At 37.0% G+C, this 24,982-nt stretch overlaps 1 protein-coding gene across 1 annotated transcript in view; it reads left to right on the plus strand.

The window, feature by feature from the left end:
- TET1 (tet methylcytosine dioxygenase 1) overlaps positions 1-24,982 on the plus strand; it is a 139,122-nt gene that overhangs the window by 69,713 nt on the left and 44,427 nt on the right. Inside the window, exons 4-6 of the mRNA XM_038534146.1 lie at positions 9,808-12,127; positions 16,174-16,264; positions 16,817-16,910. Coding sequence (XP_038390074.1) covers positions 9,808-12,127; positions 16,174-16,264; positions 16,817-16,910 — 2,505 coding nt within the window. The remainder of the gene's footprint in view (positions 1-9,807; positions 12,128-16,173; positions 16,265-16,816; positions 16,911-24,982) is intronic.

Consider the following 24,982-nt stretch of genomic DNA (forward strand, 5'->3'; position numbering starts at 1 on the left):
TAGTGATATGAAACTGAAATTTTTGAATAAAAAGTTAGGAAAAAGATAAATCTGATTTATCCAAAAGTAAGGAGGCTTATAGTCTAGGGAACATTTAGAGAGAAAATAGTGACCTCTGATCATATCCTCAAGAGCTGGATTGTAAATTGGATTCTAATTTCTCCTCTCCTTCATAACCTGGTATGAACCCTGTGTACACATACTGAATTTGCACAAAAGGTGGTAGTATTTTGCATAGCAATGCTATACTGTTACAACTTAAAAACAGGTGAATGAAAGTAGGCCACTGGGTTCAGAAAAACAATAATTCACATAGTCTAAGAAAAGAAACAATCATAGGAATTGAGTTGTTCTTTTATGTTTTAAGCACCTGTGGTAATCTTAGGTCAGTAAACATTACTAAAAATTAGTAACAAATGGAATTCATCATAAATGTTAATTATTAAAGAGCAGTGCCTTGGGGTTAAACACTAAGTTCTCGAAAGAGACACCTGGTTTGATTCTGGCTCTGAGAGTATTGATTTGACTTTGCCTAGTTACTTAACCTTTCTAAACCTTATCAGGAGAATGGAAATACTCCTACCCTTAGTGGGAGAAGCAAAGGAGAGCATTCTGATAAAATGTTAATGATAATGCCTCTTAAGTAGTCAATGCTCAATATATGAATAATAACTACTAATAAATATTCTTTTTTCTTAATTGTGAATTTGAGACTGCAATTAGTAGGTTTTGCTCTATGTTGAAGGACCTGTAGCAAAAAAGAACTACCTAATAGGTTTTTACCGCGTCAATAGTTCATTTCCACATGTAGTAAGGCCCAACAATGTGTATAAATACCTTATTTCATTTATTCTTCACAATAAACTTGCTTTCTAGTCCTGATTTATTTTAAGAGAACTGAGGTTCAAGGAGGCTTCATAGAGCAAGGACTTACTCTAGGCCACATGGTTGGTAAGTGATGGAACAGGGAAAGTAGCCAAGGTTTTTCTGATTCCAATAAAGCCCCATTCTGAGAAATATAGGAAACAAGGTACTCAAAAAGTATAAAGAAGAAATTACTCTGTTCACAAGAGTTGGTTATGAACTTCAAGCATGGGTAAGGTTGTTCACGGAAAAGGTGAAGAATGAATAGGCAGTGGGTTTGGCTTTGGAATCCTCTAAATTGGAGGCTCAGGGGGACACACCTACCACCTGGGGACAGACCCAGAAGAAGGGAGTACCAAGGAAGTCCCAGATTTTAGAGTTTCAGTTGAGACTCTCTTTGGAGGCCTACAAAAGAAAGAGCAGGTTAAGGAATGATTGGATTTGAGTTAGCCACTTAAGATGTTTGAATGAGGAGGGAATCTGATAGGATGATTGCTTGAGGCAAATTGGGGGTCTGAGAGGGTTTTTTTTAGCCTTTTTGACTCAGAAGGAATTGTACTGGCTCAAAGCTCCAGAGGAAGACGTTAGGAGCAAGGACCCCTGAGACTAGAGAGGTATGGTTCTTAGGTCAGTTTTGTATACATTCAGAACCAATCTACAATCAACGAGTTTTTGGATTAAATAGAAGTTGTCCCTCCCTCTAATAATATGTTTCCCTTCCTCTGCCCCACCCTCAAGTTAAAGGATTTAATTTGGATCCTGAGACCCTGTGGCCAAATGAGGGTGGAGTTTTTGTTGGGGAATAGGAGTTAAAAAATTAGAATAGAAAAGAAGGCTGGATCTGGTGGATCGAGCGGAAAGCAACTCTTAAGGACTCTTGGATGGCTTTTCTTCAGCCCAGGCAAGGAAGAGCCATGAGGTTTTATGGCGCCAAGGTAGGACAAGTGGGACAAGTGCAGACTCAGTCCCTTAGATCCCCCCACCCCCTGCCCTCCTTTTTTATGAACTTTGAACATCTTACAGGGCAGATATAGGCAAACTGGAGAGGCAGAACAGAGGCAAAGCTCAAATATTAGGGCTACAAACTTGGTAGGGTATGTGAGCTCTTTATGCCTAAAGGAAAAGAGCTAAACAATTTTACTTCTGTAGGAATATAAGGTAACTTGCAAATCCCCTTTGAGGGAGGATTTGTGTGTGTGTTAAAAGTTTATTTTAGCTTTGGTGAATGGCTGGTTTATCTTTTTTTTAAATTTCAATTTGGGTTTGTTCGAAAGCAGTTGTGCAGAGCAGGAGCTGACATGCATGCATCTGTGGGAATGTGGGAGGGCAAATACTGTATCTGGCATGATTGCATCATCAAAGTCAACATGAATGGAGCTACCAGTGGTTCTCCTGAATTTTTTCTCCAAACACTTAATTTTCAGGTTGAGAACATAAGGTCCTGTAGGTGTCACTTCTAATCAGGTATGATTTGCAGGCTGCTCCTTGTCTTTTACATGTTAGTTTTTTTTTTTTTAATTATTTATTTATTTGAGAGAGATCCAGAATGAGTGGGGGGAGGGACAGAGGGAAGAAGCAGACTTTATTGTCCACGAGGAGCCAGTGTTCCGGTCTCTCATAGGGCTCGATCTTAACAACTGTGAGATCATGATCTGAGCCGAAATCAAGAGTCAGACTTGCATACTCACTGAGCCACCCAGGCAGCCCTTCTACATGTTAGTTTTTCTAAATCCTCAAAGGTGATGAAGATTGGTCCTTGGTTGCGAGTAGAGGGTGAAAAAAAAATTTAGCTATTATGATGGTACCACATACTATATCTGTGGAATTAAAATTTCCTGGGGAGGGCTATTAGGGAAAAAGTGTTTTAAAAAAGATTACTGGGGTGGAGACGGTAAAAAAAAGAAAGGAAAAAAAAAAGTAAAGACAAGTTGAGAAACTGATCTGCCTGCAGTAAAGGTCTAGTCTCGTGTACCATATGTCTCTGTACATGCTTTGAAAGGCTTTTCCAAGGGATCTGAGCAGCTGTTTCTTGACACAGGAAATACAACATGTATGGAATGTGAGTGTTGGGAGAGGTGACAGTCAGATTCTGTCCAAAGGGCATACTCAGTGTTTCAGAATAAAAATACCACTTTGCTCAATACCATTTGAGCTCATTCAAGAGTGGGTGTGAGTATCACTACAATAAGAATGTGGAGAAATGAGAAAACAGGGTGCTTGTCAACTATTGGACCCAGATCTGATCTAAGGTGATCAACATTCCTGTTGGTTCAGAAGGAGTAAGAGAGGCCCAGAGCAACATAGAGCCTTGTGACTACTATAGAGTGCACACAGAGAACTGGGAGATGTTGAATTAGTGTCCTTTAAATGATACCCTTGGGCACTTTTGGGGTGGTAGAGGAGGAAGAGATGAGACACCAGTGGCGGGTGGCTTGATTTTGGGTCACTAGAATATGCTGGGTCACTATATATGCTGCTTGAGGGAGTGAAATAGCCACCATTCCAATATTTGTGAAACACTTCACTTCCTTCAGAGAGATGGCATCTCTTTAAGAAAGGTAGATGTTAACAAATATTTTGAGATTCAAAGTGGTTATTCGGGAATATGCCACATCTAAGCAGATTTTCCTTGATTAAAAGTCAAGGAAATCTTCAGTAAAAAATAAAAATTCATAATGTAGTTACTGGAGCCTGTTTCATGTAGTAGTTTGGGATGGTACACTCGGTGGTAGGATGGAGTCCCCTCCTTCCAGGTCAGTAATTAAGTGCATTTCTTCCTAACTCTGGCTCAGGTGTCATACTGATAATTTACAATCCACTATGGTGGAAGTATTTATACCACAAAAATTGGCCTACCCTGCAAAAGTGTTTCCTCTTCCTCAGTTCCCAATCTGGTGATTGTTGAACATTAACTAGTATTCTACTGAGTACAGTTTCTATACGACAAATGTTGACAATCTTGCATAGCCTTCCTGAATATTAGCAAATATTAACAAGTGTGTAGGTACTCCACACCCTTTCTTTATATTCTAATTTGTTTGGAATTTGGTACTACATAACCTTTTAGCTTTTTTCGCCTATGTACTAGAAATCTTTCCATAGACCGCTTTAATTTTGGCTTAAATATAAAGGAAATAAAAAATCAAAACAGTATTTAGTCAGGTCTGGGTTTAATAGTTCCCAAGCTCCTGTATCGTTCTTGACCTCCTTTTGCTCTTCACTCATATTAGTTTTTGTATTCTTCTAGAGTTTCTTTATGTAAATATGAATATATATATTAATTCCCCATACTTTTTATTAAAATAAAAAACATTGTATATGCAGGTTCTAGATCCTCTTTTTTTTAAATAAACATAATATATCCTGGACATCTGCATTTTAGTAACGGAATTCTTTTTTTATAGCTGCAAGGTATTATGTAGATATACCACAGTTGAATTAGTCTGTTACAGGTGGACATTCAGGTATTATGAATTACTTGTTAAAATATACAGAACTGGGGCTCCTGAGTGGCTCATTCAGTTGAGCATCTGCCTTCTGCTCTGGTCAGGATCCCAAGGTCCTGGGATTGAGCCCCACATCAGGCTCCCTGCTCAGAAGAGCCTGCTTCTGTCTCTCCCTCGGCTGCTCCCCCTGATTGTGCTGTCTCTGTGTCAAATAAATAAAATCTGTTAAAAAAAATAAAATATGCAAAGTTGTCAAAACATATAATTAAGGGCAAGTATAAATAGGATAAATTCTTAGCAGTGAAAATGCTGTGTCAAGGGAGAGGTTGAATTTGTAATTTTGATAATTATTGCCAAATTCCCCTCCATAGGATTGATACCATTTTGCACTATACCAGCATTAGATGGGGGTATATATCCTCCACAACCTACTCCAAGGGTCTGGGTGGTCAAACATTTTGATGTTTGCTAATCTGATAAGTGAAAAATGTTATCTTTGCTGTTTTGATTTGCATTTTTCTTAACCCTGATCCCCTTTTACAGGGTCCACAACTTAGGGTTGTGAAGATCAAATGAGTTCCTGCAGTAAAGAGTGTATTACAATATAGCCAACATTCTTTTAATTATAACTCTGATAATGAAATTGTTAGTGTTCTCTCTTACTGATACCTCATCCTTACTGTGCTAATAACTTTGGTCATAGAGTCTCATTGAACCCCCATCACAATATACATGACCTCTTAAAAAAGGACACTAAAGTTCAGGCTACATGGCATCTTTGGATCAGATGACCCCAACCCCCCCCCCCCCCCCGCCAGCCCCCCAGCCCACCCCATAGTGGTAAATCAGTTTGTTCTGGCCACTTAGTTTCACTAACAGCATCAAGTGAAACTAAGAGTAACCATTTTCTCAGTGTGCATGCCTGTGCACATACACATACACATACACTTATAATCACATTTAACAGTACATAAGAGTTCAGCCAGGTTGATTCCTGAAAACAGAAAATGTTACCAGCCCTACTGAAATGTAATCTATTAAATTGTTTTCTTAAAGGTTAGGTTTAGTAGTTGGCAGTGTGTAGTGCATGTTCTCATGTACTTATAGACCCCATGTTTCAAACCCCTTGTTTTTAAAAAGCCCTATCAGATATAGGGGCACCTGGGTGGCTCAGTCAGTTGTCTGACTTTTTTAAAGATTTTATTTATTTATTCATGAGAGGCAGAGACATAGGCAGAAGGAGAAACAGATAGCCCTTGGGGAGCCTGATGTGGGACTTGATCCTAGGACTCCAGGATCATAACCTAAGCCACCAGGCACCCCGAGTGTCTGGTTCTTGATTTTGGCTCAGGTCATTATCTCAAGGTCGTGAGATCAAGCCCCACTTCAGGCTTCGTGCTGGGTTTGGAGCTTGATGAAGATTTCCTTTCTTCCTCTCCTTCTGCCCCTTCCTGCCTCCTAAAAAGAAAAGTTATAGGAGATACAATTAAATTATAAAGATCAGTTGTTTTTAATGAAGCTCATTAGTTAATGAGAACGTCCTATGTTGTGGCACATAAATCTTCTTATCTAGAGGAATGTGTACATTGAAGTTTCGGTGTCTTAGATATGCATATTTATAAAATCAAGTAAAATAAACAAACAAAAAAACCTCTTTTCCTCACATCTGTTTCCCAGCGGTAGTAGTAACTAATAGTAATGTTTTACCTACCAGCTTTCTGCAACTTGTTTATATGGGTTAATATATTTTGGATCTGTTGCCATGCAATCAGTAGATTGATATGTGTGAATGATAGCTGCACATTATTTCAAAATATGAATGCATTTATTTCTCTAGTATAAATATTATATTCCATGATAATTTGTTTGCACACATTTCTGCATTTTTAGTTTTGGTTGGTACTTGTGTAGATTAAAAGGTTGCATTTATTTTCATTTGCTTGTCTTCTAGGAAAGTCAAACAGCTTTTGAACCTGTGGATTTCCACTTAAGCAAAGAACACATTCCTGTCTTTTTCTCACTCTTCTACTGAGTCATTTACCTTTTCTTTTTTTTTTTTTTTTTCATTTACCTTTCCTTGTTGATTGTGGAAGTTCTTTTACATTACGAAAAGTAGCTATCTACGTGTAGTATCGATTTTTTCCTAGACTATCCTTTGCCTTTACCCTTTTATGGTAATATTTCTCCTCCCTTCTTTTGACAAATATAGGTATGAAGAAGTCAATACATTTTACATCCTGATTCAGTGCACGGACACATACATACACTTACACTTTTTTTTTTTTTTACATACACATTATTATTATTATTATTTTACATACACATTATATAAAAGATTTGTTCTTTATTTATTTTAAAAGATTTTATTTATTTATTCATAGACACAGAGAGGGAGGCAGAGACACAGGCAGAGGGAGAGGGAGACGCAGGTTCCATGCAGGGAGCCCGATGTGGGACTTGATCCTGGGTCTCCAGGATCACACCCCAGGCTGCAGGCGGCGCCAAACCCCTGCGCCACCGGGGCTGCCCTATGAAAGATTTATATTAGAAGATTGCCTGGCTGGCTCAGTTGGAAGACCATGTGACTCTTGATCTTGGGGTCATGACGGCAAGCCCCACCCTGGGTGTAGGGATTACTTAAATGAATAAAACATTTTTTTTAAATGATTTACATTGTAATACTTATTTTTATTAAATGTAGTGTATTTGTATTTTTCCGTACAATTTTGTTAAGAAAAACCACTTGTTACAAAGCACTAAGTTGGTATTGGAACTTCTAGATTATGATCAACAGTTTGCAAAGAACTACATTATGGTGTCTTTGCTTTAAAAATTGTTCATATTATACTTAGTTAAAATATTTTTTTCCTTTATGGCTTCTCACCTTTTACTCTTGCTTGGGAATATTTTCCCTACTTTCTAAATTGTCTTATCTTTTTATATTTAAATTATTAATTTATCTGGAATTTTTGTTACATATTAAAAGATCATATTACCCTTGTCATTTTTAAGAAATTGACCCTTTCTCCACTGCTTTGAAATGCCATTTTAATAATAAAAGTTTATCTGTTAATTTATTAACCTGTATGTTAAAAAATTGACAATTGTTTCAGTTTAGTTTTTTTTTTAAGATTTTATTTATTTATTCATGAGAGCCACAGAGAGAGCCACAGACACAGTCAGAGGGAGAAGCAGGCTCCCTGCGACGGCGAGATCACCCCCTGAGCCTAAGGCAGACGTTCAACCACTGAGCCACCCAGGCATTCCAGTTTTTTAAGTTATTATTGAAATGTAATATATACAGAGAATGTATATATGAGAATTGTATATTTTGATGAATTTTGACAAACTGAACATAACCTATGTAACCTGTGTATCCTGATCGAGAAATTAGATAATAATTTATTTCTACTAAGATTGTTTAATGTGCAAGAAAAGATTATTTAATATTTAACTTTAGAATTGGGTAACGCTTACACATTTTATAGCTATTCTGTGCTTTGATTTAGTTTTTCCATCAATACTTCAGGTTTGCCTATGGACTCAGGTATATCATCTTCATTGAATAAGAAGTCTCCTAATCTTAATATTTTTTTCTCTTCCTGGGGTTTTAACTAGAATGTCCACAGCCATATTAAAGATTAGGAGGTGTAGGTTATCTTTACATTTGCTCCTGACAGGAGTTGGAAATGCCACTACTGTCTCAGTTCCTATGTTGTAATTTTGCATGAGGTGTTTCAGGGTTTTAAAAATAGGGATTAGGGATCCCTGGGTGGCGCAGCGGTTTGGCGCCTGCCTTTGGCCCAGGGCGCGATCCCGGAGACCCGGGGTCGAATCCCTCATCGGGCTCCCGGTGCATGGAGCCTGCTTCTCCCTCTGCCTGTGTTTCTGCCTCTCTCTCTCTCTGTAACTATCATAAATAAATAAAAATTAAAAAATAAATTAAAAAAATAAGGATTAGAAGGGAATATAGACAGTGATTGCTTAATGCATACAAGGTTTCTCTCAGGGCTGATGAAAATGTTCTGGAATTAGATAGAGGTGATTATTGCATAACATTGTAACTATGCTTAAAAACCACTGATGTATAGTTTTCAATGGTAAAATGGTTAATCTTATTTTATGGGTATTTCATCTAAAAATTTTTTTTAAAGGAATTACACTGTTCCACTAAACATAATGGCTAAAGTGAAAAGACAGAGCATACTAACTGATAATAAGAATGTGCAACAATTAGAACTGTCATAATTACTGGTGGGAGTGTATGTTGGTAACCATTTTAGAAGATTCATTGGCCTTTCTACTAAAGCTGAAGATAACATACACTTACACACTTGATGACCTAGTACTTCCACTCCACCCAATGTGTATATGTTCACCAAACGATAGCAATAGTATGTTATAGTAGTATACTTAGAATACTCAAAAACCAAGAATTAACTCAACTGTCCATCCACAGTAGAATCAATAAGCATGTTATAGTATATTCAATCAATGAATTACTATACAACAATAAGAATCAATGGACTGCAAATACACTTAACATGAATGAACCCCAAATATAGTTTTGAGTGTGAAAGGAAGTCAGTTACTTAAAGTTTGGAAATAAGCAAAAGAGATCTGTGGTAGATGTCAAAACAATGGCAACCCTTTGCCAGTGGACTGATGACTAGATGGGAGTTTCTTGGCTGGAACTTGGGCGCTTAGGGGTTCATTTGTGAAAAAAATCTATAAGCTATACACTTAGGATTTGTATGCTTTTCTGTGTGTATTATGTATTTCAGTACAGGTTGCATTAAGATAATAGATATTGCCTATTGAATGGTACCAACATAAAAATAGTTTAAAGATTTATTTGGAGGAGTGCCTGGGTGGCTCAGTCATCCAACTCTTGATTTCGGCTCAGGTCATGATCTCTGGGGTCGTGAGATTGAACCTGCATCAGTGTCTGCCCTGAGCATGGAGTCTGCTTAAGATTCTCTCTCTGGGGCACATGGGTGACTCAGTTGGTTAAGTGTCTGCCTTTGGCTAGAGTCCTGATCTTGGGGTCCTGGGATCAAGTCCCCCATTGGACTCCCTGCTTCTCCTGCTCCCTCTGCTCCTCACCCCACTTGTGCTCTCTGGCTCTCTCTCTGTCAAATAAATAAAAGCTTTAAAATTAAAAAAATAAATCTACCTATACTATTTATTAAGTTTTTCCATCTGCCTTTTACCCCCAACCCCCCCCTTACACTTGTTCTCTTTCCCTAAAAAAAAAAAAAGTATTTTGAAAAACAAATACGTATGCCAAAATATTACCAGGTATGAGTTAATGATAGTTTGTACTTCATTTTTTCCCCCCTACACACTCCTTTCGGTATTTTATTGAAAACAAAAAGCAAAAGTAGTATCTTTTTCAGGGGCATTACATTTAGTTCCTGTAAATTATTAAGTTCCTGTGGCTCTTACTCCAATATTTGCATAAATATTATGAGATATTTCTGTGTTTATTTTGTAGGCAGATTTTGACAACAAATCAGTAAATGGCCTCAAGTCAGAATCCATGGAATACAGGAGGAGTTATGGGGGGGAACAGAGATTGGAATTAAACCCACCTCCCCTCGAAAATGTAACCAAAAATGAAGAAAGTATGACAGGTATTGAAGTGGAGAAGTGGACGCAAAACAAGAAATCACATTTAACTGATCATGTCAAAGGCGAATTTAAGGCAATTGTGACAGAAGCTGAAAAATTTAAAAATTCTGAAGATGACAAGAAAAAAGTCCTCCTTACTGACTTAATTGAGCCTCAGAAATTGTTTGCACAAACTATAAGAAACGGCATTAAAAATGTACACTATTTACCAACTGAAACAAATGTGTCTTTTAAAAAATTCAATATTGAAGAATTTGGCAAGGCATTTGAAAACAACTCCTATAAATTCCTGAAAGACACTGCCAACCATAATGCCATGAGTTCCATTGCTACTAGTGCGAGCTGTGATCATCTCAAGGGGAGAAATAATGTTTCAGTCTTCCAGAAGCCTGGCTTTAACTGCAAGTCTTTACCAGATCCTACAACTTTCAACTTAAATAGTCATACTAGTACACACAATGAAAGTGATCAACCCAAATCTCTAGATAATATACCAAGTAAAGACCCAAAAGATGGATCTCCAGTTCAGCCAAGTCTTCTATCCCTGATGAAAGATAGGAGATTAACACTGGAGCAAGTGGTGGCCATAGAAGCTCTGACTCAACTGTCAGAAGCTCCATCAGAAAATTCCTCACCATCAAAGTCAGAGAAGGATGAAGAAACAGAACACAGAACAGAAAGTTTGCTTAATAGCTGTAAAGCTATCCTCTATTCTGTAAGAAAAGACCTCCAGGACCCAAACCTGCAAGGGGAGCCAGAAAGCCTTCATCACTATCCATCTTTGGAAAAGCAGACTTCATGCAACACGGTGGTGTTCAATGGCCAAAACATTTCCAAGTCACACCACAACTCAGCTGCTAACCAGACACCTACCAAGTCACAGGAATGTTCAAAAGCCACAAATTCAATAACTCTTTTTATACCAAATTCAAATTCATCTAAAATTGACACCAATAAAAATGTTGCTCAAAGTAGAATTAATCTTGAGAGTTCTAAGAATTTGCATCCGTTGCCACCAGCAGGTGATAAATTGGGGTATTGTAACCAATCACTGGCCAGCAGTAAAAAGATAGACTTAAAAGACGATCCATCGGGTCTAAATACAATACACAGCAAAATAGAGGAAGATGTTGCAACACAGTTAACACAACTTGCGTCCATAATTAAATTCAATTATATAAAACAAGAAGACAAAAAGGTTGAGAGTACACCAACAAGCCTCGTTGCATATAATGTACAGCAAAAATGTAGTCAGGAGAAGGCCACAATACAACAGAAACCACCTTCCAGTGTACAAAACAATCATAGCTCATTATTGACAAAGCAAAAGAACACAACACAGAAAAAGACAAGAGCTACCCCATCAAGAGATCGGCGGAAAAAGAAGACTGTAGTCATAAGTTGTCAAGAAAATGACCAGAAAAATCAGGAACAGTTGTCATATGAGTATAGTAAATTACATGACATTTGGATAGCATCTAAATTTCAAAGATTTGGTCAATTTGGTCCACATGATTTTCCCATTCTGTTGGGAAAAATTCCTCCTTTAACCAAAGTATGGAAACCACTGACTCAAACGAGTTCAGTGTTAGAACACAAAAAATTGTTTCCTCCACTCACTCAGATAAAATTTGAGCGTTATTATCCTGAATTAGCACAGGAAAGAAACATGAAGGTTGAACCGTTGGATTCTCTCCCAATATGCCAGTTAAAAACAGAGTCCAATGGGCAGGCGTTTACAGAAAAAGTATATAGTTCTCAGGTACAGCCAACAGGGAATGTCAATCAGAAAGCTCATCCTTTACTCCAGCCCTCCTCTCCAACTAACCAGAGTGCTAATGTAATGACCGGCGATGACCAAACACAATTCCAGCGGGATGTTCAAGACCAACTCATGCATCAGAGACTGCCAACATTGCCTGGTATCTCTCATGAAACCCCCTTACCAGACCCAGCACACATTCTCAGGAATGTAAATGTGGTATGTTCAGGTGGAATTACAGTGGTTTCTACCAAGAATGAAGAGGACGTCTGTTCATCTAGTGTTGGAGCATCAGAATTTTCCCCAGTAGACAGTGCACAGAAAAGTTTTAATGATTATGCCATGAACTTCTTTACCAATCCTACAAAAAACCTGGTGTCCACAACAAAAGATTCTGATTTGCCAACCTGCAACTGTCTTGGTAAGTGTGTGCACATATAGCTGAGTGCATGTGCACCCGCATGTTTGTGTGTGTGTGTGCTATGTTTACCTCCATTAATTGCCTCGTTGTGACCAGGTCAATTTTGGGTTATCGTTTACATGTGGCAACTTTGCCCCATTCATATCCTAGCTAAAATGGAGTAGATTCTATACCCATTTTTCTGCGGTACCTTGATTACTTTTGCTCAAATAATTAGGAAGTTTAACTCATAATTTTGAAACTTCAACAAGTGGAAAATTTGCTAATTTCTCTCAGCTAAATGTCTCCTAAGTTATTTATTGTACATATCATAAGAATGAATTCCTTTATTATCTATCTTATATTTAAAAAAATTTCAACCTCTAAGCATTTTGTTTAAAAAAAAGTTTTATGTGAGATATAAAATACATGCAGAGAATATAAAATGTATGTGCAGCCTAACAAATAACTATAAAAATATCTATAATTGCCACCCTACGCAAAAACTGGAAATGGTTTCTTTCTTTTCAATGACAGTGCTTTTCTGCTATGTGATACAAAGGATGTCTAGATATGAAAAAAATCCCTAGTCCTGGCCATTGATGAATTTGTGAACCTTTTGAAATATTAAAATATGAAATTGTTGTATAATATCGATTGTCTATAAAAAATAAGCATATGCAACTAGCTGATTTATGGAACAATTCATAATTGATATTTATTTTGTACCTTAGGAGTTATTGCAAGTGAACATCCAGGAACTAATAATTAGAATTTTTATTGTGTTAAAAGTCCTGGGAAAATCTTAGGTTCTTTTTTTTTTCTAAGATTTTATTTATTTGTTCATGAGAGATACACAGAGATAGAGACAGAGACACAGGCAGAGGAAGAAGCAGGTTCCATGGAGGGAGCTGGATGTGGAACTCTTCCCAGGACTCCAGGATCATGCTCTGAGCCCAAGGCAGACGCTCACCCGCTGAGCCACCCAGGCATCCCCTAGACAGGCTTTATGAGAAATTTGCTCAGTATTTGAAACACAAGAAATGCTGAATTTCAACCTTGTACTGATTAGTCACTGTCTATGGTAAAATTTCATGTAAGTGCTCAAATAAAAGAATTAATTTACTCTAATGTAGCTGTAATAGGGAAATTAAATAGATTGTGTCATTAAAGTTTGTTAGGCTGCTCATGCCCTCATTATTTCAGCTTTTATATGAGGATTTTTGAGGACAGAATTTGTGAAATAAACCTATTTGGGTTCAAAATAGGTTAATTATTAAAAGTCTTATTTTAAAAAAATTTTAAATATAACTCCAAATCACAAAGATTTAAGATTGCCTTGAACATTGGAAGCTTTTTTTCCTGAAGTAGGTGTTTCATAAGTACATTGCAAAATGGGCAAATGATTATTTGAAAGGATAAACTATATCATTTTTTCTTAAATCACAGGAGAAAAAATAGTGAAGTGTAGCAATGACCTTTTGCTCTCGATTATCTAAAGTACATATGATACTTTGAAATCAATCCTTCCATTTCTCCACTTATCATTCATCACAGTTATGACAGCCTACCACATGCCAGGCCCCAGGGATATGCTCTTTTTAGAAGGATCTCATAATATGAAAAGGGTGACAATGCTGACAAAGGGGTTCAACTGGGAGAATGAGAGTTTCCTGGAGCAAGGACAGAAGAGTGTAGCAAGGATGACTCCTCCTATTCCAGATCTTTAATGCAAGTCTGAAACTATACTATGACCTTGACTTGTCATATTCAAAACATGCCTACAAAGGGAAGATGTGTTATCTCCATTTTACAAGTGAAGAAACTAAGTCACAGGGGAAGTCACAGCTAGTAAATTATTAAACTGGAATTCAAAACAGTAGTTTCAACTTCAGAGCCTATGTTTGTACCCTTCTTGCTCTTGTTTCAAAAATCTGAATTAAGAAAGGGACAGTATTTTTCTAAATATCATTACAAATGGAAAAAAGATCTCTAATTTAAAATGCCATTAAAATGTATATACCTGAGCTAGTCTTATTTTACTGTGTGCATAATGTCAGAACAATTGTTTAGTTTCAAGACTTTTTCCTTATATATTACATAATAATGTACATAGTCACCATGTAGTAGTTGAGACACCCAGGCATTTAAAGTTTATTGAGCATCTGCAGTGGACCTGTGATTGTTTTATGCATTGTCACGTATTTTTCTGTAATCTTTGCATGTGAGGTTACTATGCTTTTTGTATAGATATAGGAACTTAAGAAAAACAAAAAAGCAGGGGTGCCTTGGTGGCTCAGTCAGTTAAGCATCCGACTCTTTTTTTCAGCTCAGGTCTTTATCTCCAGTTCTGAGTTCAAGCTGGGAATGGTGCCTACTTTAAAACAACAACAACAAAAAAGCAGACTCACTCAGAAATTATCCCAAGTGGAATGATCATATCTAAAAGATTTCCATGGAGAGACACCTGGGTGGTTCAGTCGGTTAAGCATGTGGCTCAGGTCTTGATCTCAGGGTCGTGTGATGGAGCCTCGCATCAGCTCCATGCTGAGTGTGGAGTCCACTTGAGATTCTCTCCATCCGTCTCTCCCCTTGCTCGTGCATGTGCTCTCTCTTTAATCTTTAATTAAAAACAAGATTTCCATGGATGTATTGTGTTCTTGCAAAATAAGAGTGATTAACCTCTGGATCATGGTTCCTCAATTTGAGCACTATTGGCATTTTAGATAAGGTAATGCTTTGATGTGTAGGTGGACTGTTGTTGTCTGCATCCTAGCCTGTTTAAGTGGGATCCATGCCCTCTACCCATTGGGTACAAATAAATACACACACACACCTGCCCAGTTGTAACAACCAAAAATATTTGCCAAATGATCGCTCAGGAAAAATTGCCCCTGGTTAAGAACCACTGCTCTAGATCATCATTAATAAGTTAAAATCTGTTCAGTGTATCTTAGGAAGCCACAGAAGTAATCCTATGTTGTAGCTGATAACCAGTCAAAATGGTTAAATAATCACCTTTCGTTATAGGTGCACCATGGCAAGAAATGCATTTATCAGCGATTCTAGTTAGACGTGATTCTAAGAGGCCAAGTTAAAAATACTGTTTTTGAGAAACCCATAATTCATACAAAATTTAAAGTAGTACAGTGGTGCCTGGCCGGCTCAATCTGTAGAGCATGCGATCTAGAGTTGTAATCTCAGGGTGGTATTGAGTCCCGCATTGAGTGTAGAGTTTGCTTAAAATTAAAATCTTTAAATGATAACAATGTTAAAGATTTTATCTATTTACCAGAGAGAGAGAGAGAGAAAGGATGAGCAGGGTGGGTCGAGCAGGATGGGCCGAGCAGGGTGGGCCGAGCAGGGTGGGTCGGAGAGAACAGGCAGCCTGACCTGGGGCTCTATTTCAGGACCCAGAGATCATGACCTCAGCCAAAGGCAGACGCTTAACCAACTGAGCCACCTAGGTGCTCAATGTTTGTAAATATTGGTTTAACGGTTTTATTATTTTCCACTATATAAGCATCCCTTAATTTATTCAACCTATCATTTAGTGACAGATGCTTAGTGTGTTTCTTTTTTTGGTGTTACAAATAATTGTGACAAAGAACATTCCTATGTACATTTGCATTATAAATATATAATTATGTGACTGTATAGGAGAATAAATTCTTAGTGGTGCAGTTGCTGGGCTCAATTTTAATAGGATTCTGAGCCACGCTTCTAAAGATGTATTGCTCTTAGATAACTTTTAATTTTGCATTTCAATTATTAATAGATTTCTTTCAAAGCAGGAGATAGAATAAATATGACCCACATCTTAAATATTTCTTTTCCTCTTCTGATGCTTAGAGGAAGCATGAAATAGTGCCCGCAAGAAAGGAACAAGTTGAATTCTAGGGCCTATTGTCCTAGACTTTAATTATTAAAGTTTACCAAAACCTTGTCAAGATCAATTGTTCTGAGTTGATAAAAAAAAAAAAAAAGAATTAATAAAAATAACTCCTCCTTGCCCCTATGCAATTCTGTAAAGGTCTTTGGGTCTAATAATCTTATTCCTTCCACAGATCGAGTTATACAAAAAGACAAAGGCCCATATTATACACACCTTGGGGCAGGACCAAGTGTTGCTGCTGTCAGGGAAATCATGGAGAATAGGTGAGGAAATATCCTTCCCTGTTAAAATCATTCATTATTGTACACCTGACTCAATGGAGAGAGACCATCTCCGGGAACAAATGAGAAGTAAATGGCAAACTCAAGAGTATAAGTCGGATGTTTCTTAGGGCCCAGGAAAAGAATAGCATCCTGGTGTCCCTGCTGAGTCACTCATCACATAAGCCTTTGGGCACTCAACAAGACACTTAAAAAGCAAGGCTGTCTTTGTTAAATCCAGAAATACTTAATTTTTATATCATTGTATAATGGTAGAAATAGTTAAAATTACCTCCATCAACACTGCATTCACACTCCTTATGCTTATCTTTGAGCCAGTCCATTTTTTTAAAGAAGTGATTTTTAAGGATAAGTAAACAGAACGGGATAACAAAAATATCTGCCACACAAAAGTAATTTTTTAACAAATGTAAATTTTAATGAACAGGGTATTTGATTTCTGTACTTACGTAAATTTATATCTTCTGTACCTTCAGATGTTAAAGGATGTATCGCATTTGCAATTATTTTCCCTTCACTGTGCTTTGTACTCAGGTATGGTCAAAAAGGAAACGCAATAAGGATAGAAATTGTAGTGTATACGGGGAAAGAAGGAAAAAGCTCTCATGGGTGTCCAATTGCTAAGTGGGTAAGTATTTTGTACTTACACGTTTTTCAAACATGAATTTATTCCACATATAAAATCAATCAATTTATTTTCCGTGAAAATGGTGACTAGAAAAGTATCCACTGTCATTGTTCCCTAGGAAATAATAAGGAAGCTATCTGTCTTGGCCTGGGCAATTTATGTTAAATGAACAAAAGTTTACAGTTATTACCAAGTGACCTTCATCTCCCCAAGGTCCCCATGTTTACCAGTTTATTGTGTACTTTTCGAGATCTTCTAATGCAGTTATAATTGGATAGCATAAGTAAATGGTATTAAACTATACAGTGTTTTATATCTTTTATCTGTTTTTGTATTTTGTAATTATTTCCAAGTTATTATCCATAGGACCACCTTAATGAGAGTCCTACTATTCTGAAAGCAAAATTAATTTTTTATGACATACCGCCAAAACTATTTCCATGACTTTGAGTTTTCTAAAGAATGCAGAACCATAAGAACTGGATTCAGTTTCTTTAGGAAGTTGTCAAGTGAAAAACAAGTTCATAGCCAAATGTGTATATTCAATAAAATATTCATATCCACAAGGATATTAATCAGTGGATTTGGAATTTTTGAACATAGAATCATTTGAGATCCCTGTTCTATCATTTGTTAATAATGATGGTGTAAAAAAAATTTTTTTAAATGGTGATGGTGGTAAGAATAATAAAATGATAGCAATTACCTTTTGTTACACATCAGGCACTAGGTTAAGAATTTGACAAACATTTGCCTCATAAATCCTCACAGAGGGGCTCCATTATGATTTTGAATAAGGTAAAGGTCATTATTTGCATACCTCTTGGAGAAATTAAAAACATTAAAAGCAAAATAGCAATAGGATTTAAACCCGGGTATTCCTAAAGCAAGACAATTGCCACACCCATAGCTACTCTAGTGGTAGACTTTCTCTTGGTTACTTTTCAACCTTTGGGAGATGACTGGCAGTTAAAAGCACAAGAGCTGTATACTTACTCCACACTAACTACTTTAGAATGCTTTGTTTCCTCAATCTGTTTGGAGCACTTAGTCTTGTCAAAATACACATAGGCTCGGAGACCTGGAATTTACCTTGTTCGGTTATCCTACATATAGTAAAGTCCACAAATCGTAAGTGCACATATCAAGGTTATTCCTCATGTGTATAACACTACCTGGATAATGATAACACTTTCACCACCCAGAAGGCTCCCGCATGGCCTGTCCCAGCCAATGATTCCACATAAAGATAACTACTCTTGATATTTATCTTCATATCTTTTTTTTTTTTTTCAATGAACTTCACATAACTGGAATCATAGAGTATATGCTCTCTTGTGTCTCTTTTCACTCAACATTCATAGAACAGGGATAATGGCTGGGGTTCCAACAGCCATCTGGAAGCTTAAATTGACTTGATAGGGGAAGATATGTGCTAAGTTAGTGGGAAGAAAGATAAGAGCCTGAGTCCCTGGTGATACCAGTAGAGTTGCCAAACCCCAACCTTAGCCCTTCCTAAATCTGAATTTCTTTAATATTAGAGGGAAAAATTTTTTTTGTGGCTTATTTAAAACCTGTGATTTGCGAGTTTTCTGTGATATGAAACAAAATCAAGTAAGTACCAATTAAGGTAAATTGTCTTCAATTTGTTAAGTGTGGATGAATTTTGGAAGAAAACAAACATTTCAGAATGCAAAAAATAAGTGAAGAAACTTGTGAACATGAAGTACTTTCTATTGATTGCCAGGCCCTAGGTTAGATATTGGGGGAGGCAAACATGAATAAGATCTACCAGGCATTTCATTTTGTAGATGGACAGAAGCTGGCCCAGTTTTATCAGCCAGGGTGAGACTAGACTTGCGGACTACAATTTATCCTCCAGGAACACATTTGTTTTCTAGGGTCACTTTGCCTCAAAAACTAAATAAAATTTCCTTAAAATGCTCCCCAACTAGTTTTAAATTACTATATCCTTATTTCGTGGATCAGTCTATTGTCCTGTCATGCACTGATTTTCACACTGTGTTAACTCAGTTATGAAGGTACAGCCTTTTCTCAGTCCCCCACAAAACATTCATATCTGTCTCTAGATGTAACAGTTTGGGTGAAGATGTATGTAAACAACAGCTAGAGTGATGAGGTTTATTTTTTTGTTTTATTCATTCTTTTGAAAAAGTAATACAGTTGATTCAAAACATTTTAAAGTAGGGAATAATGTATAGATTGCCCACTTTTCTATTGGATTATTAGTCTATTGATTTTAAAGGAGCCCCTTTAAAAAATGGATGTTTGTGATAAGAGTTGCAGATGGATTTCCACAATTTGTCATTGTTTTTAACATCTGGGTTTTTTTTTTTTTTAACATCTGGGGTTTTTTTTTTTTAACATCTGGGTTTTTTAAATGAAATTTTTACATTAAAGTTTTTTTAAAGATGAAAAACACTTTTCACCTATTCTTTTGTGATTTTAGTGTATTATGTCCTTTTAAATATTATTTATTTATTTGAGACTGAGATAGTGAGAGACAGCTCAAGCATGGGGGTTGGGAGAGGGAGAAGCAAGCTCCTCACTGAGCAGGGAGCCTGATGTGGGGCTCAATCCCAGGACCCTGGAATCATAACCTGAGCGGAAGGCAGCCACCTCACCAACTGAGCCACCCAGACACCCCAGTGTACTGTATCTTAGTTAGAAAAATCTACCACTTGTAGATTATTAAAAAAAACTTTCCATTTTCTTTTTATTGTATTTTAATGATTTCGTTTCTTTGCATTTAACTATTTTATTCATTTTTTTGTGTGTAGAATATTAGTAACAATATTTTTTCAGATGACTACCCAGCCAGCCAAAACCACTTACTTAATTGTTCATCTTTTCTCTTCTGATTTGTATTTGTTTGTGTTAGTAGATTGTCAGTTCTGTTCCCCTCATGTTATGGATCTCCGATATAAGCATCAAATTGCTCTAATTATTTAGGGTTTATGTTTTCATATCTGATAGAGCTAATTCCTCCTTTTAATTCTTCACAAATTTCTTGACAATTCTTGCTTTGTTGATTTTTCCATAAGTTGAAATAATCATCTTAATTAGTTGCAAGAATAAAGTCCTATTGGTATTATAATGGAACCATGTTGCACAGAAAACTTGGAGAATTTACTTTTTTTTTTTTTTAAGATTTTATTTATTTATTCATGAGAGACAGAGTAAGAGAGGCAGAGACACAGGCAGAGGGAGAAGCAGGCTCCATGCAGGGAGCCTGACATGGGACTCTATCCTGGTCTTCAGGATCAGGCCCGGGCTGAAGGCGGCGGCAAACCAACGAGCCACCCGGATAATTTACTTCTTGATGTTTAGTCTTTTTAAAAATTTTTTTTTTTAATTTTTATGATAGTCACACAGAGAGAGAGAGAGAGAGAGACAGGCAGAGGGAGAAGCAGGCTCCATGCACTGGGAGCCCGACGTGGGATTCGATCCCGGGTCTCCAGGATCCCACCCTGAGCCAAAGGCAGGCGCTAAACCGCTGCGACACCCAGGGATCCCTTGATGTTTAGTCTTAATGTGCTAGGCAGTAGACCTTTCCATTGGCTAATGCCCTCTTTTGTCCTTCAGAGGTGCTTGGATTTTTTTTTTTTTAAGATTTTATTTATTTATTCATGAGAGACACAGAGAGAGAGGCAGAGACACAACACAGGCAGAGGGAGAAGCAGGCTCCACGCAGGGAGCCTGATGTGGGACTTGATCCCGGGCCTTCAGGATCACAACCTGAGCCAAAGGCAGATGCTTAACCGCTGATCCACCCAGATGTCCCTGATTTTTTTTTTTTTTTTTTTTTTAAGGAATCTGTACACTCAACATGTAGAAAACCCCAAGTCCTAAGGTCTAGAGTCATATGCGCTGCCAATTGAACCAGCCAGGTGCCCCCCTTTCAAAGGTGTTTTAAAATTTTGTTCCTAAATATGACATATTGCTTGTTTTTCACTTTATTTTTTTGTGTGTCTGAAGTACAATTGTGTAATCCATAATGACAAATTTATATTCTCCTTTTTAAATTTTATATTATTAATTTCTTTATTTCATTTAATATAGTTAGTCAAACAGACTGACTCTAGTTTTATATTGCTTTAAATAATGACCTCCTTATCTTGTTCCTCTCATTAGTGGGAACTTTCCAGGGCTTTCTCATGATTGGGTCATCAGGGAAGGCCTCTCTGAGGAGGGAACATAATCTCAGAGGAGTCCAATAATTTTGAGTTTGTGGAGAATGGAACTAGGTGAGGGTAAAAAGGTATAGGCAGAAACCAGGGCATGAATGGTTTCATATACCATAGTGTTCTGAGTTTGGGTTTTAGTACATGAATAACATGAAGCATTGAAGTATTTCGGTTAGGGTTGTGTTATCTATCTGGTTTGTGTTTCATAAAGAGCATTCTAAAGAATTAATTGACAGTCTATTAGTTATCTGTTGCTAATTAATAGGTACTCAAATTTAGTTGCTCTGAACAATAAACATTTATTATCTCATAGAGTTTTTATGGGTCAGGAATATGACAGGGCACCTGGCTGGCACAGTTAGTAGAATATGCAAGGGTTGTTTGTTTGTTTGTTTGTTTGTTTGTTTTTAGGATTTATTTATTTATTTGAGCATGTGAGAATGAGCGAGCTGGAAGAGGGGCAGAGGGAAAAAACTCAGACTTCTGAGTGCATACCCAAATCAAGGCTCAATCTCATAACCTGTGGCGAAATCAAGAGGCTGTGTTTTAGACACCCAGGCGCCCCTGGGCATATGACTCTTAATCTCTGTGTCGGTACTTCAAGCCCAAAAAAGTTAAGAATCTGAGAACAGTTTAGCAGAGTGCTTCTGGAAGAGGATCATGAGAAAAATGAGCCATCTGAAAAATTTGACTGGGGACTATGTAGTGGAGCTGGACGGGTCACTACCCAGGTCATTTGCAGGAGGGTTTTCCTTGATGTCTGTTTGCTAGAAACCTCAATTTCTTACCATAGTACTACTTTTTTTTTTTTTTTTTTTTTAAGATTTTATTTATTCATGAAAGACACAGAGGCAGAGGGAGAAGCATGCTCCATGCAGAAAGTTTGATGCAGGACTCTATCCCGGGACTCCAGGATCACGCCCTGAACCAAAGGAACATACTCAACCGTTGAGCCACCTAGGCATCCCTTACCATAGTACTAAAGTGTTTCCACATGTCATGGCAGCTTAGTTTTCCCCATAGTGAGTCAATGAAAAGATAACAAGCAAGAAACCACAATGTCTTTTATGACATTAGCCTTAGAAGTTCCTACACAAGTGAGCCCTATTCAGTGTAGATAGGTTCTCTGCAAGAGTCCCAATACAGGGCAGTCATTGGGGACACCCTGGAGATGGCTACCACAATATTCCATATCTCTTTTTCACTAAGAATATCAAAGTTAAAGACACTACATTAGCATCATAAAGTATATCTTAGCCTTGTCCAATCTCTAATATTTAATATATAGTACATCTGGGACGCCTGGGTGGCTCAGTGGTTAAGTGTCAGCCTTCAGCTCAGGGCATCATCCCGGGGTCTTGGGATTCAGTCCTGCATCAGGCTTCAAGTCCTTTGTGCATCTTTATTCACAAAATAATGCTGTAAAGTATTAACATTTTTCATTATGTAATATATCAACAAAAAAATTCACAAAACATAAATGAACAGTTTACCTTTAATTATAAATACTCATGAAGTAACTACCCAATGCACAAAAATAGAGCATTCTTAGATTCCCAGAAGCCCTAAGAAGTTCCCATCCTGACTTTTGTGTTAGTAATTTTCTTGCTTTCTGGGGTGCCTGGGTGGCTCAGTTAGTTAAGCTTCTAACTCTTGGTTTTGGTTTAGGTCATGATCTCGTGGGTCATGATTTTGTGCATGGGTTGTGGGATTCAGCCCCTTGTCAGGCTCCCTCTCTGCCCTTCCCCCTTCTCACACACTCGGGCTCTCTCTCTCTCTTTCTCTCTCAAATAAATAAATAAATAAATAAATAAATAAATAAATCTTAAAAAAAATTCTTGCCTTTTTCTTCCACATACGTGTTTCCTAACAGTGTAGTATTGTTTTGTTTTGTTCATTTTATCTTGCCCTTCCATAGTACCTTACACATATGCTGAAATAGAGATTAGTTCCCAATATCTGGCATTGATAGTTGACATAGATTCATTAATCTATATCTGTTAAATAATTCTGAATCCTTTCCTTTCTTGCCCATTAAGTAGCAAAGGGTAAAAATATCCTTAGGATGTGGCAGCTGGCTCTCCCTAGAGTAAGTGATCCAAATGAGAACAATGTAATTAGGTTAAGTGGTGGGATTTTGGAAGATCCTTCCTCCTTGCCTTTCTTTTTCTTTTTTTTTTTTTTAATTTTTTTTTCCTCCTTGCCTTTCAAACCTTCTCTTAGGTAATAATCATTATACTGATAGAATTTAGTATATACATCTTTTTTTCTAATGAAGGCAAATATGAAATTTATAGTTCAAAGATTTTGGTAGTAACTTCCTGTTGCCATTATTGATTTTAGTCTTCAAAGATTCTTAGGTAGAAAAAAGTATTTTCCATGAATCAGTGGTAGCAAAATTAGTTTTTATTTTCCCTATCCCTATTGCAATATTTCTTTCAGAATAAATAGAACATTTCAATACACAGTGATACATTTCTGGCACTTTTCGCAAATACAAAAACAACCCGGAGATGAGGAATGAAGTAAAGCACAGTTTCTAAGCAACTTAATGAAAATTTTGATATCTACTAGTGACAAGGCAAAAGTATAATCTTTTTTTTTTTTTTTTTTTTGCAAAAGTATAATCTTGATAACAAAACCAAGAACTGATTTTGTATATCTGTGAAAAAGAAAAGCTAGGACTTATAAATGATTAAATGTTAGAAAAATCAAAGTATTAATCCAACTTCGTTTTTTCCAAGCTTTGCAAGTTATCTTACTTAAAATATCCATATGTTCATTGCTAATGCCCAAAGTGCTACCCAGCAGTCAACACTGAATAAATTTTTCTTTAGTGATTGAATATAGAGCTTTAATAGGACTGATTTAGAATATGGTATATTTTGAATTTGAATTGGTATCTTAGAATAGTTTTGCTGTGGTATTCATTATTGGCTCTTTTCTGAAGCATGAGAACACTGAGTGTTAAAATTGATAAAGTTGCCTATCAAAAAATTGAACTTTGGATAGAGGTTAAATAAAAATTGAGTGAAAAGATTAGGTCTCCATAGTCTACATACTTTTTAGGACTTCATAGATTATTTTGAATAGCACTAGCAAAATTAAGTCTTATATGGATGTTTTATGCAGGAATGAAGTAAGAGGAAGATCATTTTATTTTTTTATTTTTATTTATTTATTCATGACAGAGAGAAAGGCAGAGACACAGGCAGAGGGAGAAGCAGGCTCCACGCAGGGAGCATGATGTGTGGGACTCGAAACCGGGGGATACAGGATCACATCCTGAGCCAAAGGCAGGCAGTCAACTCAGGCGTCCCATCAATCATTTTATTTTATTTATTTATTAGAGACACACAGAGAGATAAGCAGGCTCCATGCAGGGAGCCCAATGTGGGACTCGATCCCAGGTCTCCAGGATCAGGCCCTGGGCTGAAGGCGGTACTAAACCGCTAAGCCACTGGGGCTGCCCTCCATCAATCATTTTATAATAAGGAATCCAGTAAACAATTAGCTAATGGGTTACATTGTTCCAGATTTATTTTTCATTTTGGACAATGTACATTTGTTGTGTATTTGATATTAAGCATTAACCTAAATCAAACACTGATTTTGTGTAAATTTTTTTAACTCTACATGCAGACTTATTTGTTCATGGTGATTGAATTCTATAATATTTTTATTGTGCTACACTTGCCTCTTTTGCTTGAGGAGGTGTGGCTTATGGCTTCTTCTTTTTAATGGTCACACCCAAAAACCCTAACGGCAAGTTCTATCTGGGCAGCACAACTTTCTGAGCCATTCTGACATTGTTTTGCCTTTGCTCTTGACAGAATTTTCTGTGCCAGGCAGCCATTAAGCTCC

This window comes from Canis lupus, chromosome 4 (assembly GCF_011100685.1).
Source record: "Canis lupus familiaris isolate Mischka breed German Shepherd chromosome 4, alternate assembly UU_Cfam_GSD_1.0, whole genome shotgun sequence".
In the NCBI taxonomy this organism is placed as follows: domain Eukaryota; kingdom Metazoa; phylum Chordata; class Mammalia; order Carnivora; family Canidae; genus Canis; species Canis lupus.